The sequence below is a fragment of the Liolophura sinensis genome, chromosome 1 (assembly GCF_032854445.1).
Source record: "Liolophura sinensis isolate JHLJ2023 chromosome 1, CUHK_Ljap_v2, whole genome shotgun sequence".
NCBI lineage: Eukaryota > Metazoa > Mollusca > Polyplacophora > Chitonida > Chitonidae > Liolophura > Liolophura sinensis.
This window is the reverse complement of record NC_088295.1, coordinates 31,161,490-31,174,768: the sequence shown is the minus strand read 5'-3', so window position 1 is coordinate 31,174,768 and position 13,279 is coordinate 31,161,490. Positions and strand designations below refer to the sequence as shown.

At 37.0% G+C, this 13,279-nt stretch overlaps 1 protein-coding gene across 1 annotated transcript in view; it reads right to left on the bottom strand.

Moving 5' to 3' along the window:
- The window catches only part of LOC135462045 (excitatory amino acid transporter-like), a 38,147-nt gene that overhangs the window by 12,869 nt on the left and 11,999 nt on the right, over positions 1 to 13,279 (bottom strand). The window contains exon 3 of the mRNA XM_064739383.1: positions 1,842 to 2,036. Within this exon, the coding sequence (XP_064595453.1) occupies positions 1,842 to 1,976 (135 nt within the window). The 5' untranslated portion in view covers positions 1,977 to 2,036. The remainder of the gene's footprint in view (positions 1 to 1,841; positions 2,037 to 13,279) is intronic.

The following is a 13,279-nucleotide window of genomic DNA, read 5'->3' as shown; positions in this document are numbered from 1 at the left end:
TAACATGCAGATGAAATCATGACATCAAGTTGTGTATCAGTGTATACGTCCCAGGACGTGGAGGATATTGCACAGTGAAGGATGAATACCGTAAATATTGTTCAAGTGAGAGGTGGAAATGATAACCAAAATGATGCAAAGTATCGAGTGGGTTATCATTTCTACCTTTCGCGAGAACAATATTTATGGTATTCAATCTTCACTGTGCAATATTCTATGTATTATTTATTTGCTGACATTTTCTCTACATTTATATAAATGCGCATTAGTTTATTTTTTGCATCCGTTAAAAAAAAAAAAAAGTAATGTGCCATCGTTTACGTCAATGTTCCATGCAATATAGGTATTTACGAAAATTAAGCACATGAAGAATTTCTACCTCTTTTTTTGGAAAACTATATATTGCGCGGTAGTTCTCAGCCTTGTGATGAGGTCCACGAAGGGTCAAGGTCTCCAACAGTGTAATAGCAAAATGTAATAACAAAAGTGATATCTAACTAGTGAAGGTATAATTTTTATCAGTGAAGGAAATACGGGGATTCACTGATGTGTAAATAATAAAACTTAAAAGGCCATCATGGAACATGTGGTTTGATTTGTAATACAACTTGACTTTTACCATGACTGAAATCTGACAATATGGAGGTCACATTCGCCTTTAGTGAAAGATCTCTCATGGAAAGTGGTCCGGTGTAGTTTTAAATGATATTAGCATTTTAAAACAACATTACCAGATGTGTATGAAATCACATCTGCTGACAAGATGCAAAGAGAACAAGCCTGGTGGAATCTGGGCATATATGCTGTGCATTTCAAAGAAGCAAATGGAGTCCAATATCCCATCAGGATTTTTAATTCACTACTAATAGCACAGCCCTAACGACATGTCAAAAAAACATTCAAGTTCCTGACCCCAAACTTTAATGTTACATTGCAACCATATATGATGATTTTTTTTTTAAAATGCAAATCAACACGAAGTTCTCTGACAATGAAGGAAATTTGCATGAAACTTTATTGGTAAACCTCATATCATCACTGAAATCAACTGACTGTTTTTATACAGCATGATTGACTTGAGCGCCAAAATCATTTATATGCATTTTGCATTGTATACTGTTTCAGGGATGCTTGAATTTTCTAGTCCTACAGAAATCATTGTATTGTCTATGAGTTGCAAAAAAGATTTGTGTTGTTTTGAGTTTACATGAGTTGGTACATAATCAGCTAGAACAACTAGCGAAGAACGAAGATCTATTATTGTGTTTGGTGGACATTTCAAATTTCAAATTCTAACATGACATACAAGTCATAGTATGGACTTCAGTAGTGAAGCAACGACATCTCCTGAATCGTTTGAAATGTTCGCTGCCAATGTTCGCGGGCATATTGAAGGTTTCTTTCAACTTTTTCGATCGTCCAATTATTTTTACACCCTCATTTCTAAACATAGATTTTATTTTCTGCTAGCCTGTTGGACAAGTACCTTATAAAGTCTTGTGGTCAAACAGAAAATCCACTGGCCTTAGACTACCGGACCAGTGTTTAATAATTTTGAGCCCTGCATTACATATATATTTATGAGATGAACTGTGGTAGTATGACAGGTACTATACGAAGAAAGCCTATGGAAACATTAATGTACATGTAAAGACTGTGCTTATTTGTGTTATTCAGTGGAATATGAATAAATGAAGCTTCAGGTTTATTACTGAATTGGGTACAGCAATTGATTAGGTTGTCAAGGTTCCTAAAAACATTCTGAAAAATAAAATTTTACAAAGCAAACATTTCATATATCATATTCAGTTGTTAACCATTAATTGTTGAAGATGACTTGCCTTGGAGAGACCATTTCGCAGTGAAGAGCGAAATCTCTGAAACCTGGTGGGCTGGGAAAACTTGGGTTGAGTATCGTCTACCATCATAGGCTCTACAGTAGCCTTTTCCTCATCATTAGCAGCCATCCCGCTCATTTAGGGGCACCTGCTCTGTCCAACCTACTGTTCAATTAAGGGACACCTGCTCTATACAACCTGTTGATCAAACAAACACACTATTAGGCACACAGACTTGGTGGTCAAAACGAATCATGCTATCTCATCATGTGTAGTCTACTGATGGAAGGTCAAGAATTTCTGTTTCCCAAAACTATCCACTGTTGTAGATGTTTCTGTAGTGATCACAGAGAACTGAAATAACGTACTATAGGTATATATCTACATACATGTATATCAAGTCCTGTGATTAGTAGAACAGCCCAGAGATGTTGTCTGCATTTGGGAACCAAATCACAAAACACAGTACATTTAGTTCTGCGGAAAATAAGAGGTTCCACAATCTTCCTGGTTTGGAACTGTTTTGCAACAGATAACAAAACAGTTACCGTAAAGATAAACTGAGGACGTACATATATGTGCTAAGTAAAAGATGTAAAAGCAGGAAAGAAAATGTGTTCCAGCTTTGACCCACCCTTAACTTTGCTATAGATTAACCATTCTTGCATCATTAAGCTAAACGACTGATTTGCAGACACCCAAAACATAATTATGGTAAATGACTTGTAAAAAATGTTGCATTTTGTGCTGAAAACAACCTTTCCCAGTAGAATATCATCCTAATTTCTAAACAAACCTTAAAACATCTTACTTTTGGAATCATGCAAATGTGCAACTTAGTCGTGCCAATTTTTTAGGTCATTTCAGGATTTGTGCACTTTAAAGATATTATATTTCCACACTTTTTCAAGGCTTTTCCCAGCCCAAAATTCATATTTTCAGTCAATCTTTCACATTTACACATTATGCAATTTCCAAGATGTAAAACATATTTCCCCACAAGACTATCAGCATAGTATACACAATAGCTCAAGTCCGTTCTGTAGTATTAATTTCAAGGCTTTTTCAGACCTAGAGAATATTCAGGCTTTTGATGGTGTTTTTAAAGTCTCATACACACCGTGTCATTTACCATATTTATCATATGACGTCAGTATTCTACATGTTGATACTCATACAAGAACCAATTTTCCTTTCCTCTTGTACATGCATTGATCTCACTAGGAGTAACACAAACACGTCTTCCACGTTTTGTATCATCTGAACAAATTTGCATTAATACTTTTTGCATTTTAATCTACTTCACCCATTCAACAAAAGGCATCATGTAAGTCCTCATTAAACCAGGTTAAAAACAACAAAACAGACGTTCTTTTTTGGCATCAGAGGCTGCATACATAATGGGGACTATAGAAGAAATTAATATACACACTGCTGATATCTTGTACTGAGGACTAGATATCCACCATGTTCACATTGAAGTTGAAATCTGATGCAAAGAAGAAGAGAAAAGGAATTAGGGAAGGAAGGAATTTTGGATGTCTCCCAGGCGAGGATCAGGGGCACAAAGCAAACAGTAACTCAGACAGCTGAATGTGCCAACTTGTATCGAATTTCTACTACAAAGATATATTGAAGTTCACAAACCACATGTGGGTTGAGATTCAATTCACATCTGGAATACATGAACTGTAATTCTGCAGTACAGCCTTTGTGGCACCATGTTAGCACTAATGTCATCCCCAAAATCCACCATGCAAACATGGCTTAGACAAGTATGACTCTGTTTTCAATGTGGGCATTTGGTCATGACTCTTGTTTTCAATGTGGGCATTTGGTCATGACTCTGTTTTCAATGTGGGCATTTGGTCATGTGTGGTGACACAACCGACTGATTCAAATGAAAGCTTAACTGCAAAGTAAAATAATACCACCCAAGGGATAAAGTAAATAGTCAAACACAGCATCTGTAGTAAACGCCAATACTGTCACACTATAGACATGCACGGGTAAAAGCAATTTTTAGTTCATTGACACATGAAAAATACTGAGCACACTTTTTCAATATAGCATACATCAGGGTACAAAACTATCTTTGATGCTTGGGTTAATAGGAGAAAAGATACACTACAAAGACTGTTTAAATGACAAATAGACATGTGCCTAGTTTAAGAGTACATAAAGAATACAGAACTACAAGGTGATAAAAGAACAGACATTTCTGCACTTCCATGTATTAAAGACAAGTGGATAAGATAAAGCACTGACCACATTGATTTCAGGTTAGTGGTGTGCCAATCCCCAAGGTTCTTTAAATTAAATGCAAATTTGAATTTTTTGAGCACTTTGTTTCTGTCAAGGGAAATCTGGAAGCTTACTGGAAGTTTTGATTCCTGCATGAACGCCAAAGGAAGAATGCTTTAAACTGTGAACATTTTGTCCAGGGCAGAATTCACGAGAATTACTGAAGCATAACCAACTGGGGACAAGCTTGAGCTGCTTTACATGTATTAACAAATCACTTGATGTCATGAGCCAGTTTTTTTTAATATTGTGAATTCTAAAAGAATTTTTGAATATGAGTAAACTCTGAAGTTGAGAACAGCTATAAATCAAGCGGGTAAAATGACAGGAATCAGCTGTCTTGTGTATGTATACAGTTATCAAAACATCACTAGACCCCTGCAGATTAATGGTGGACAACTGGCTGAGTGAGATCTTCAGGGCCCAGTTCCCTATCCAGTGTGCTGTGAGCTGGTAAATATTTGATATATCTTATAGCCCCGGGGTAGGCAACCTGCTGGTTGCCTCTCCTAACTCACTGGCTTCTTGTCACTCTAAACACAAGGGTACATGGGACAGGGAGTGAAATGGAAAGAGTCACAAACCACAGCTGCCTGTGATTGCATCCTACCCACTACTAAATATACAGTCTATTAATCTCTGTCATCAGTATCTGCCTTGTTTCCAGCCATTCTCATTTAACTTTAATCCCCCCATTCTGTTCCCAGTTGCACCCCCAGCCAGTAACTTTCCCAAGGCAAACAGGAGTCGATACCCTACCTGAATACAAACATACTCAACGTCAACATCTACAGTCACCATTTAAAAAATGTTCATCTCAATATTCCTTTCACATTTATATCATAAGCGGCGAAATGTTAAAATTTTGGGGGGCTGAGGCAGTGGAAGTAATAAATTGCCAGCTCATCAGATGAGGGTCCATGAGCCGCCTGGGCCCCAGACGCTCTTGCCATTTATATTGCTGGAGACGTAATTTAGGTGATGTCTGGTGAAAAAAAAATTGTGATAAATTGAGGATAAACTGCACATTGTTCTTTATTTATTAAGCAATTTTTATTCAAACCATTCAGGCGATGTCATTTGGTCTGTAGAAGCTTAGGTACCCACACCCCACCTCCTTCCACCGTCTATGTATACATGTCCAATACACATGCAAAAAGTTACCTCACTCATGCTTCCTTGACCAATACCTCATGCCAGTGGCATTCTACTGTTTTACCATGAAGGTTCTGAGTTCTTTCAGAATGTACATGTATGTAAAAATAATCTTCACAGTCCATATTGTTTGTGACTTCTCAACTATTCAGTGGAAACTTTAGATTTTGGCAACCACGAATACTCCTACAAATATAAACATTCCTTCACATTAATATATATTTCTTTTATTGCAGGAACCATGATTTCTTTCTTATATTTACCCTTTCTTTCATGAACATTTTGCCCATAAATGGTCTTTGCAAAAAAGTTCCTGAGAGGAAATACCTTGACATTTTTAATAAAATGTAAAACTGCAGTTTTCCTCCAAAATATTTAAATAACACATACATGTACCTTACATGTACTTACGTATGTTTTATATTTCCATCTAAAAACGCCATCTTAATATTAGTAATAATATTATTACAGCCTCTGCTTCTAAACTGGTATTCATTGCAAGATCTGTTATTGTAATTTATAAGTGAGAAATGACTGAACCACTTAAAAGACAAACATCCACCCAATATTTTTGATATTAGACATCCTGATTGTAGTGAAGTAACCAGCTGTGGCTACAGGTAGATCAGTATTCCGAATGCTCCAGGCTTCTGTCTCTAGGGCTGGTTGAATTACCTGTTAGGCACATGTACATCCCCACAGTTGGCAGCTGGTTGAACGTTTGCCAACAGGTGGGTTCACTCTTCACACAAAGAGCACTTGCCTCTACCCTAGTATTTATTTTCACACTTTTATTTTTACAAAGCCTTGCATCTCACCACTGGGATGGTCAACATGTTTTCCTCCTCTATCTGATGGTTACCATCAGCCTGATCATGGATAAGTCATTATTAAACGTGTATTACTGTAGTAATAGCACACGGAAGTTCACAAGTTGCCAAAATCAATGCACAGCTATGTATGGTACTTACAGTTAATCTTCAACCTTTTCAACAACTAAAGCAGTTTTTTTCAGTGGAATTTATGCATACTTTTTGTGTCACTTTGTCACTAAAGATGCAATTTTCATAAAAACTGTGCAGATTAGGTCTTTACACCCCATAGTTCTTTCAAAATGTCTCAGTACATAAATTCTAGAATTGGTTGAATAGGTTGAAGAATTAGGGATCTACTATCATAATGAAAAAAAGAAATTTCATGAAATGTTATATGAAATTTTGCAATTTATATGGTCTGGAGATGGCATTATTATCAATGAACTATGATGCACCTACATTTATGATTTTAAGGCAGAACATAATTGCTATGGTATTCTTCATGTTTAAAAGCCAAGATTCCAAAACTGAAAATGATTTTGCATAATAAGGCATCATCTTGGACGAGGGCTAGGTCCTGGCTGAAGTCAAATATCCACAACGTGGATGTCTCAAATCTCAACAATAATTAATGGATCATCTATAATCCAATGTCATTGTGCAAAGTTATCTAGACATCGAGAGTCTCGCACTTTTTTTCATGTCTTGAAAAAAACTAATGTCATAACTAATGTATATGTAGCTCAGACACTCATCTTCAAACAGTTGAAGTGAATATTGTCTTCATGCACTCGCCTTCTATGTTAAATTTACAAGAGGTACAGAAGTTCAAGACCAGTATGAATACAAGCTGTGCAGATTTAGAGTGGGTACAAGTTAATCTCTGAGACTCACTGGGTTTTTGCCAAGTGTGCCGAGATTGTAACTCACTGCAAAATTGCTCGATATAAAACTGCCATGCAGAGGTTACAAAAACATTACATTCAACTGTGAATAAATCACTATTAAATATATGACCCTTATGCATGTGCTTTTTAATAATTTTTTGTTTGCTTGCAAACTATGTCTATGGACACACAGCAAGCTGTTCATTGCCCTTGTTAACTGAAGTACGATTTATAATATTTTCAGTCCTCTGCCTTGTTGTTTGTTATAAAACATGAAAATTGATAATACTTATATGGTAAATAATACAAATTCTGTGAAGATGTTTGCTGCATTTCATGATGAAGTACAATGCATAATTTGACAAAATGTACACACAGAATGGAAATCAAAAACCAACAATAACTGGAATCCCCTCTATCCCCAACATTTCCAATCATAAAGGAAAGAAAACCACAAAAACCTTAAAATAAATGAAAGGATGTCATCTTGCTTTATAATAGTTTGGCTTCATATAGACTGTTTCATGGGCCTTTCCTGGAGTTGCACTGATTGCAATACTGGTACTTCCAGTTTGAATGGAGAAAAATGTAGCAATCAGAAGTGCATTGATTGCAATACTGGTACATCCAGTTTGAATGGAGAAAAATGTAGCAATCAGAAGTGCATTGATTGCAATACTGGTACATCCAGTTTGAATGGAGAAAAATGTAGCAATCAGAAGTGCATTGATTGCAATACTGGTACATCCAGTTTGAATGGAGAAAAATGTAGCAATCAGAAGTGCATTGATTGCAATACTGGTACATCCAGTTTGAATGGAGAAAAATGTAGTAATCAGAAGTGCATTGATTGCACTATTGGTACATCCAGTTTGAATACAGAAACTGGCGCAGTAGTTTGGGAGAAGATGCATGGACAAAATTGTGTTTACAGACAGACAGACAGACAAACAGAAAAACAGAAGTCACAGGGTGGTTACAGTATACTCTCCACTATCTTTGATGATGGCGGGGTATAAAAATCTTCCCCACTAAATCTGGCACCTTAAAAACAAAACCTTTGGACAAATAATTGCTAAAAACTTTCACATTTATATCACAGTCTGAAACTGAATAAAACAGTCCACTAGTTCAACCAGGCTATATATGCAGCCTGTATAGCCTGTACATTAACCCTGTATAGAAATAGGGAACAAGAGGCAGATGGAGGCTCTGCTCTCACTTGATTGTTGAAAAAAAAAGAAATGGAAAAGGGAGAGGGTGGGTGTTCATTTGAAAGCAAAATTGTTTGGAGGATAAATAAAGCGAGCATGTTGTAAAGGACACTGAAATTGGCAGGCTCTACCTGATTACTGACAATTGCCACATGTCTCATATCACTACAATGATGGATTTGTCCTCCTCCTTCTTCACAGGCCAGACACACTGTATACACTACCACCTGAGCCCCCTCTGCCTAACCCAGTATATGCCTTCTCAATTATTCATCCTCTAGCTGTTTTAAAGACACAGGTACTGCAACTGTTTGGCAAGGCCACTTCATATTCTTATCAACACATCCTAGCAAAAAACTCTTTCTTGCTGGTTTTGTTGCAAAACAGAATTTTAAGACATTAGTGTCTTTAATGTACAGCATTTTTGGTTGACCCAAGCACAAATTCCAATGCCTCTGTGCTTTTGCTCCAGTATCCTCTGCAAATTATCACATACACATACACACATACATCTATCAGGTGTCAGTCTTCAATCACATACACATACACACATACATCTATCAGGTGTCAGTCTTCAATCACATACACATACACACATACATCTATCAGGTGTCAGTCTTCAATCACATACACATACACACATACATCTATCAGGTGTCAGTCTTCAATCACATACACATACACACATACATCTATCAGGTGTCAGTCTTCAATCACATACACATACACACATACATCTATCAGGTGTCAGTCTTCAATCACATACACATACACACATACATCTATCAGGTGTCAGTCTTCAAACACATACACATACACACAAACATTTATCAGGTGTCAGTATTCACCAACTGATACGTATCCAAATCTTAATTCCACATAGGTTAAAACTTGAAACACTTCAAGTTACAGTTAATGGTTATGACCAATTATGTTTTAACAGCTGCAACTATTTCCAGTGTTCACTCAAATGCATCTAGGTCACAAAAGAAGTGGGTTCAAATCCATTTTTAGACATGAAATTCTGAAGATTTTCCTTGGTTATAATAAACAATCAATTATATGGTGTCGGTCAATGTTAACTTTTTTGTTCTTAACTTTCCTATCGAAATGAAATATTAATAAGGCTCACTGTTATTCTTAAAACACTGTCCACATTATCCCAATACAATACTGTAATATCCTATTTTAGATAAGATACATGTCTATGACAAGTTGATTGACTGACTGACTGATTGTGTTTAAGGCCACATTGAACAATTGACAAGTCAAGCTACTGTACTTCACATTTTCGCATGTTTGCAAAGGTGATTATTCATGCATGTTCTGAGGGTATTATTCTGTGTTCACTGATAAAATTACACTTTTTTTGAAGCCCTGAAACTGGCCAATCCAACCAATACTGTTTTCCAAAATCACATTAAAATTGAGCATGAGCTGCATTGAAAGTTGCTCTTTTATATGTGAAAAAGGTTGAGGAATAAGAGTCTTAGAGAAATACACCTGTAATATTATTTATCCAAAGTTAATTTATACATAAAATGAGTTAATAATAATAATAATAATAAGGTACATACTGGTCCATCTATCATTATCCTATGTATCTGGAGATGTACATGTAGTTTTTACCATCTGTTCTTATCACAACTGATCTATGACTAATCTGTACATATTTCCTGCTACTGTGAGTCAGTGTGACAGAGAGCTTATTGCAAGCTGTAACCAGGTAGAGTATGTGTGACTGGGGATTTGAAACAATCAGAACTGTTAACCTCTTTCACAAATCCCCTGCTACTAAAGTCAAGTACTGGGGCTTCCCGTAGAAACACAACCTGCTAATGGACTCAGTTACTGTGGACAGGAAGGAAAAGCTCCCTAGCCTCATCTTAGAGAGTTCTTTAATGTGATAATCTCACACAGCATACAAATCCACCATTAGACAAGGGGTTCAGTTCTCCACCACTTTCGTAACTGACTATGTATAACTACACAGTAATGCTTTCATCCCTGCACAAAAAGACTCGCAATGCAAATGTATGAAGATGTAGCCTTGTTTTCACCATATACATGTACTACAGTTTACATAGCCTAGACTCTCACAAAATTTTACTCAAAATTAGATCAGTAAAATCTGAAAACAAATAAATACATACGTACATGAAAGTTGAAATACATTCTCCTGAACTGAAAGCAGAGGTTTTTTTTTTCCTCTCGAAGCTCAGCAAAGAGGACAGGCCAAGAGGTTGTTGTCCTCATGTAAGTTTATTTTTACCCGGTTGTTGTTATGTTTAGAGTGAGTGCTCAGGGTTTAACGTCCTACTTCACAATTTTTCAGTCATATGACGAGGAGTGCTTATGTTTAGTGTTTTTGGAACGATGTTTATGAGTGAGATGGTACTAACATCATTTTGTATTATATATACACGTGCAAGGCTGATGTAGAACTATGACCGACATCATATTGACAGTTGTATTAAACCACATCCAGATAAGCAGGGAACAAAAAAATCCTCTTCTCTTCACATCGATATCTTGCAGTATTCCATCTTATATGTTCCTAATTCCTAATGGTTCCAGTACATGTTTGTCCAGAGCTATGATATAGCCTGCTGTTAACATCGTATAGCTATTAACATACATACTGATCTATTACACCACAAGTGCTTCATAAGTCAAGTCTCCATAAGTGTGCCAAAAAAAATCACTGCTTATTAACTATGTGGTAAGGCTAAACTGGTGTCTCACCACATTGGTAACTCTAGACTCAACATGTTGCAAATAAATCACACAACGCCAATAAAACAAGAATTTACAGGTAGTATTCCAGTTAACAAGCTTTCACACTGCCTCTCTATCTACCTTAGATTGGAGTGGTGCCAAGGTGCTAACAAGGGTTCAAGCTCTAGTTGGAGAACAGAGACTATACTGCTTTACGCTGAAAGGAACACACTAACATACTGGTTATTCCGTGTTTCATGTACGGGTCCCTCTCAGCTGTTCCCAAAGCAATGTCGCCATGATACTGTTGCAATATTGCACAGGTTGCAAAAAGCCATATCCATTCAATCCATGAGCAACACACTCCAAACACAACCTTTCCCAAATACTTAACTACGTTAATAGAATGTAGGTTCCTCAAGTTAAACTCTTGCAAGTTACATCCACACACATTCAAAGTACAGGTACCCTGATTCTTCAACATTTTTGCATATGAAAAGGCTACTTAAAATGTAATTTATGCACATATAGACACTGGAGACAAAACTACCTTAGTTGAATTGGCCAGTGTCAGGGCTTTCACAAAAAGTATAATTTTATCAGTCAATGAAGATAATGCCTTCAAAATATGCTTGAAAAAACAGCTTTCCAACATGCGAAACGGTTGAAAAATTACGATACATGCATTATACGCTCAATTTTACAAGCTTATTAAACAAGGTATTGGTACACTGGAAAGTTGCTACAGTATATCCACTCCACCAACTGTATTGGCGAGGGGATAATGAAGCATAATGAAGCTTATTAAACAAGGTATTGGTTCACTGGAAAGTTGCTACAGTATAAGCACTCCACCAACTGTATTGGCGAGGGGATAATGAAGCACAATGAAGCTTATTAAACAAGGTATTGGTTCACTGGAAAGTTGCTACAGTATATCCACTCCACCAACTGTATTGGCGAGGGGATAATGAAGCACAATGAAGTTTATTAAACGAGGTATTGGTTCACTGGAAAGTTGCTACAGTATAACCACTCCACCAACTGTATTGGCGAGGGGATAATGAAGCATAATGAAGCTTATTAAACAAGGTATTGGTTCACTGGAAAGTTGCTACAGTATAACCACTCCACCAACTGTATTGGCGAGGGGATAATGAAGCACAATGAAGCTTATTAAACAAGGTATTGGTTCACTGGAAAGTTGCTACAGTATATCCACTCCACCAACTGTATTGGCGAGGGGATAATGAAGCACAATGAAGCTTATTAAACAAGGTATTGGTTCACTGGAAAGTTGCTACAGTATATCCACTCCACCAACTGTATTGGCGAGGGGATAATGAAGCACAATGAAGCTTATTAAACAAGGTATTGGTTCACTGGAAAGTCGCTACAGTATATCCCCTCCACCAACTGTACTGGCAAGTGGATAATGAAGCACAATGAAGCTTATTAAACAAGGTAATGGTACACTGGAAAGTTGCTACAGTATATCCCTGTATTGGCGAGGGGATAATAAAATGCAAATGAAGATTTATATGAAAGTTGTGATGCCTTGAGACCAGTAGGTCTGCACTTTATTTGGACTCGATTCTTTGGAAAAATGGACAAGCCATTGCAATAAGACCAGGAATCAAAAGCTTCAAATGTCAGATTAAGGGCTGGGTAATTATGGAAACGTCTTCAAACTGACATGCACTAGGTAACTTTCCTGGAGATCTGATTGGGCCAATGAAAAAATGGGGAAAATCTAGCTTCTAATAGGGCTATTTAGAGATGGCAATGAGCAACAGCTGGTGACAATCACCGAACATCAAATATATCTGATGATGCATGCCTGCATTTTTCTTTGTTCCTTTATTGTTTCATCAGGGTTCGTTTATAATGTCAGTCATATGTCAGAATCCTTCTCGCGTAGCAAGATGGAGTTGGTGCCATCATACACATTGCATAATCCTGTTGCACTCAAACACTATAAACAGAAGAGCTCAGTTTGTAAGTGTTATGTTAAGGTGCACTATTGGTTTTTCTCTACCAGACAGACCACATGACTTGCAAATTCCCGTTTACAGCAATGCTCCAATATTACAAATCTCGCGCAATAATGCGTAAAAAGCTGATAGTGCACCTAGCTCAAGAATTACTGTTTAGCACACCCCATCCAGTGTCAGAAGTAGGATAACAGATTTCACCCTATATATGTACATCAAAAGCACTGGACAGTGATGACCTAGGGATTACCGTGTGGCGAACTTCACGACCTGATCACATCATCCATGCTACATGTACATGTAAAACCAATTCTCATCTACTGAAAAAGCTGTGCTGATCTTCTATGCACAGAG